Source organism: Amaranthus tricolor, chromosome 3 (genome assembly GCF_026212465.1).
Source record: "Amaranthus tricolor cultivar Red isolate AtriRed21 chromosome 3, ASM2621246v1, whole genome shotgun sequence".
Lineage (NCBI taxonomy): Eukaryota > Viridiplantae > Streptophyta > Magnoliopsida > Caryophyllales > Amaranthaceae > Amaranthus > Amaranthus tricolor.
In genome coordinates, this window is record NC_080049.1 from 29,020,291 (window position 1) to 29,023,884 (window position 3,594).

The 3,594-nt window shown below is 34.8% G+C and overlaps 1 protein-coding gene across 1 annotated transcript in view; it reads left to right on the top strand.

The window, feature by feature from the left end:
* Nucleotides 1-1,498: 1,498 nt before the first annotated feature.
* Nucleotides 1,499-3,594, top strand: part of LOC130807452 (AP2/ERF and B3 domain-containing transcription factor RAV1-like) — a 2,331-nt gene continuing 235 nt past the window's right edge. The window contains exon 1 of the mRNA XM_057672657.1: nucleotides 1,499-3,594. This exon is cut by the window's right edge and continues 235 nt beyond it. Coding sequence (XP_057528640.1) covers nucleotides 2,292-3,518 — 1,227 coding nt within the window. The 5' untranslated portion in view covers nucleotides 1,499-2,291 and the 3' untranslated portion in view covers nucleotides 3,519-3,594.

The window sequence follows — 3,594 nt, forward strand, 5'->3', positions numbered from 1 at the left end:
TTCACTGATTGCCTATAGAGCAAATTTGGTCGGAAAAAAAGGATTATTGTTTAATGACTCCGTGCAAAGTAATCGACTTACAACTATCTAACTAAAAATGATTAAACTTAAAAACCGTATGGTCAACAGTTTTAACTGGTCGATATATACTATCTGACTTTTAATATTTTAATTTTAAATATTTTGAAAACAAAAAAAATAAATAATATGTATACTTATTAACATAGATCAAACAATATTCTAAATTATTATTTTTTCATATAAGCAGAAGTAAAATTCTCCAAAATAATATTATATTAATAATTAGAAGCCTATTTCATCATCATCATCATTCTACGCAGTGTATCCCGCTCATAGAAAAACTATGGACGGCTGGAGAGAGAAGGACAGCGGCAACTCATACCCATAAAGGAGAGCGCGGCCAAAGGAGTCCCCCGGTTCGAGAAAGATTAGGAGACGTAGCTACACGGAAAAGATAAATTAAATGCATATAAATAAAATAAATAAGTAGAATCCACTACAAAATAAAAGAAAACAAAAAACTTATAATAAAACAAACGAGTGAAGCAAGATGACAAGAACACCAAAAGGTAATCTAAGAGGACATCAGTAGTCTAAAACATGGATATGACGCCTCCAACTATCCATATCCCTAGTTATGCCCTCAGAGAGTTTTAACTCATGCAAGTCAACTTTTATTTGCTCATCCCAAGTTCTCCTGAGTCTTTTTCGACTCCTCTTACCCTCTATTATAATGCTTTCTACCCTCCTCACAGGGGCGTCGAAAGTCTTTTTTTGCACATGTCCAAACCATCTCAATCTATTTTCGCGCATTTTTTCAGAAATAGGGGCTGCCCCTAGTTTGTCCCTGAACTCTTGGTTTCTAATTCGATCCATCAATGTGTGCCCACACATCCACCTCAGCATACGCATTTCTGTAACTTCCATCTTATGTTCAAAAATCTTCTTTACAGGCCAACATTCGGTCCCATATAGCAGAGTAGGTCCAATTGCTGCCCAGTAGAATTTTCCTTTTAACTTGCTTGGGAATTTGTCTAATTTCCTATCACATAGCACAAATTTCCTATCACAAATAAAACTAATTATTTATTTATTTTTTTAATTAGAAACCTATTTATCATCATTTTTTTAAAATTTTCAGTTACTTAAAAACTAAAACCTAACAAAAGAAAATCCAAAAAAAATATTTCTCACCTTTTAGTTGTCAATTTCAAAAAATCATAATGTTCTCGACAAATTTAACTAATTTTTTATTCATTATAAGACTATAAGATATACTTTTATATTATACAATTATGAAAAAAAAAAAAAAAAAAAACATAAATACCGAAAACACCCTGAATAATGCAGTAATCACATACTAACCAAAATCCACTATTACAAACTAATTTTAGTATTAGATTTTAGAAATATAAATAGGAATACATAGAAGTATTAGTATATGATTACTCATGTGAATCCCACAAGTTGCCCAATTGTGGTCCCCACTACCCATTCATGATCTCTAATCTCTTGCCAATTGCCATACATAGCCCACAACACATACATACTCTGGAGACTATTGACTTTAAAACTCTCTCAGTCTACTCCCCTCTTCAAGTACTCTATCCTTGAATCTTCCTATAGTTGACCCACTCCTTTCCACTTCCTTCCCTCCCTCCTTCCCTCCTAAACAATTTTCTCCTTTCTCCTTTCTCCTTTCTCCTTTCTCCTTTCTTTCTACTATTATATCCTTTAGTTTTCTTTTTATTTCCAAATATTACTTTTTCATTTACAATTTCTTCCTATTCAGATTAAATGTCATATTTGACTGGAAAAATTTATTAATAAATTATTTAATTTGATAATCTTATTTTGAGATAAATTAAACAAAATTTAACACGACTATAATATTGCTTATAGATTAAAAATAAAATACAACTTAAGAGTAATTGGTTAAAAATATTAAAAGTCAAATAAAACACTTATGCCGAATCAAATATAATATATTATTATATCTTTTAATTTTTTTTTATTTCCAAATACCACCTTCTTAACTAGGAGTAGTACTAAATATTTCTTCATTTTATTTTCTTTTTTCCCCATTAATAATTAAGTACATCAAAACTTCTTATATATATAGCCCTCTACCTCACTCAAACCCCACATAAACTCAAACCAAACTCATCAAACTCAACACCATAAAATCAACATTTAACCCACCTTCATCTCTTTCTCTCTCTACTTTCTCTCTCCAAAACTCAAGGCTTAATTCTTCCATTAAACATAAAATGGATTCATCATCACCAAGTAGCGTGGATGAATGTTCTTCCACAAGTGATTCCTTAACTAGCACAACACCTCCTCTTCCTCCTACTCTTATCCGTACACTCATCCCCACGGCTCCCTTCAAGGCTTCAACCGCCGCCACCAAGCCGGGAAGCCTTTGTCGTATGGGAAGTGGTACCAGCGTCATAATCGACTCCGAAAACGGCGTGGAAGCCGAGTCAAGAAAACTCCCATCTTCCAAATACAAAGGTGTAGTCCCACAGCCTAACGGCCGTTGGGGAGCTCAAATCTATGAGAAACACCAACGTGTATGGCTTGGAACCTTCAATGAAGAAGACGAAGCGGCTCGAGCTTACGACGTCGCGGCTCAACGATTCCGTGGCCGTGACGCCGTTACTAACTTTAAGCCGTTATCGGCTGAAGATGAAGCCGGCTCAGCCGAGCTGAGATTCCTTAACTCACGCTCAAAAGCCGAGGTTGTAGATATGCTTAGAAAACATACTTACCTAGATGAACTTCAACAAAGCAAACGTAATTACAAAGCAGATTTCGATAAAATCGGGTCAACCCATTTAATATCGGATAAATCCAAACCGGAAAACACCATTAACGGGTTTGGTAAAGAACAGTTATTTGAAAAGGTTGTTACTCCCAGTGATGTCGGGAAGTTAAACAGGTTAGTTATTCCTAAACAACACGCAGAAAAACATTTCCCACTTCAAGCTAATAATAATAATGGAAATGGAAATGGAAATGGGATTTTATTCTCTACATCTTCAAATAATTCATCAAAAGGTGTACTCCTTAATTTTGAAGATGTGAATGAAAAAGTATGGAGATTCCGATATTCATATTGGAATTCCAGTCAAAGTTATGTGTTGACCAAAGGCTGGAGTAGATTTGTTAAGGAAAAGAGTTTAAAGGCTGGAGATGTTGTTAGTTTTCAGAGATCTACCGGGCCGGATAAACAGCTTTATATTGATTATAAGCAAAGGAATTGTGATGGGTTGTTGGGCCGGGTTATGGAGGGTCCGGTTGATGTTGGGTCAACGGGTCAAATGCTCCGGTTGTTTGGGGTGGATATATGTAAAGTTCATCATCCTATTGTTGTCAATGTGGTGGGTGATGGGAATGGGAATGGATGTGGGAATGGGAAAAGATTGAGGGAAGTGGAGTTGTTGGCTATGGAGTCTAGCAGTAAGAAGCAGATGGTGGTTGCTGCCTTGTGACATCTAATTTAGTTTTCTTTTTTTTTTTTTGTTTGGGTTGTTTTTATTTTAATTTTTTGTTTTTTTTTTTGAAATT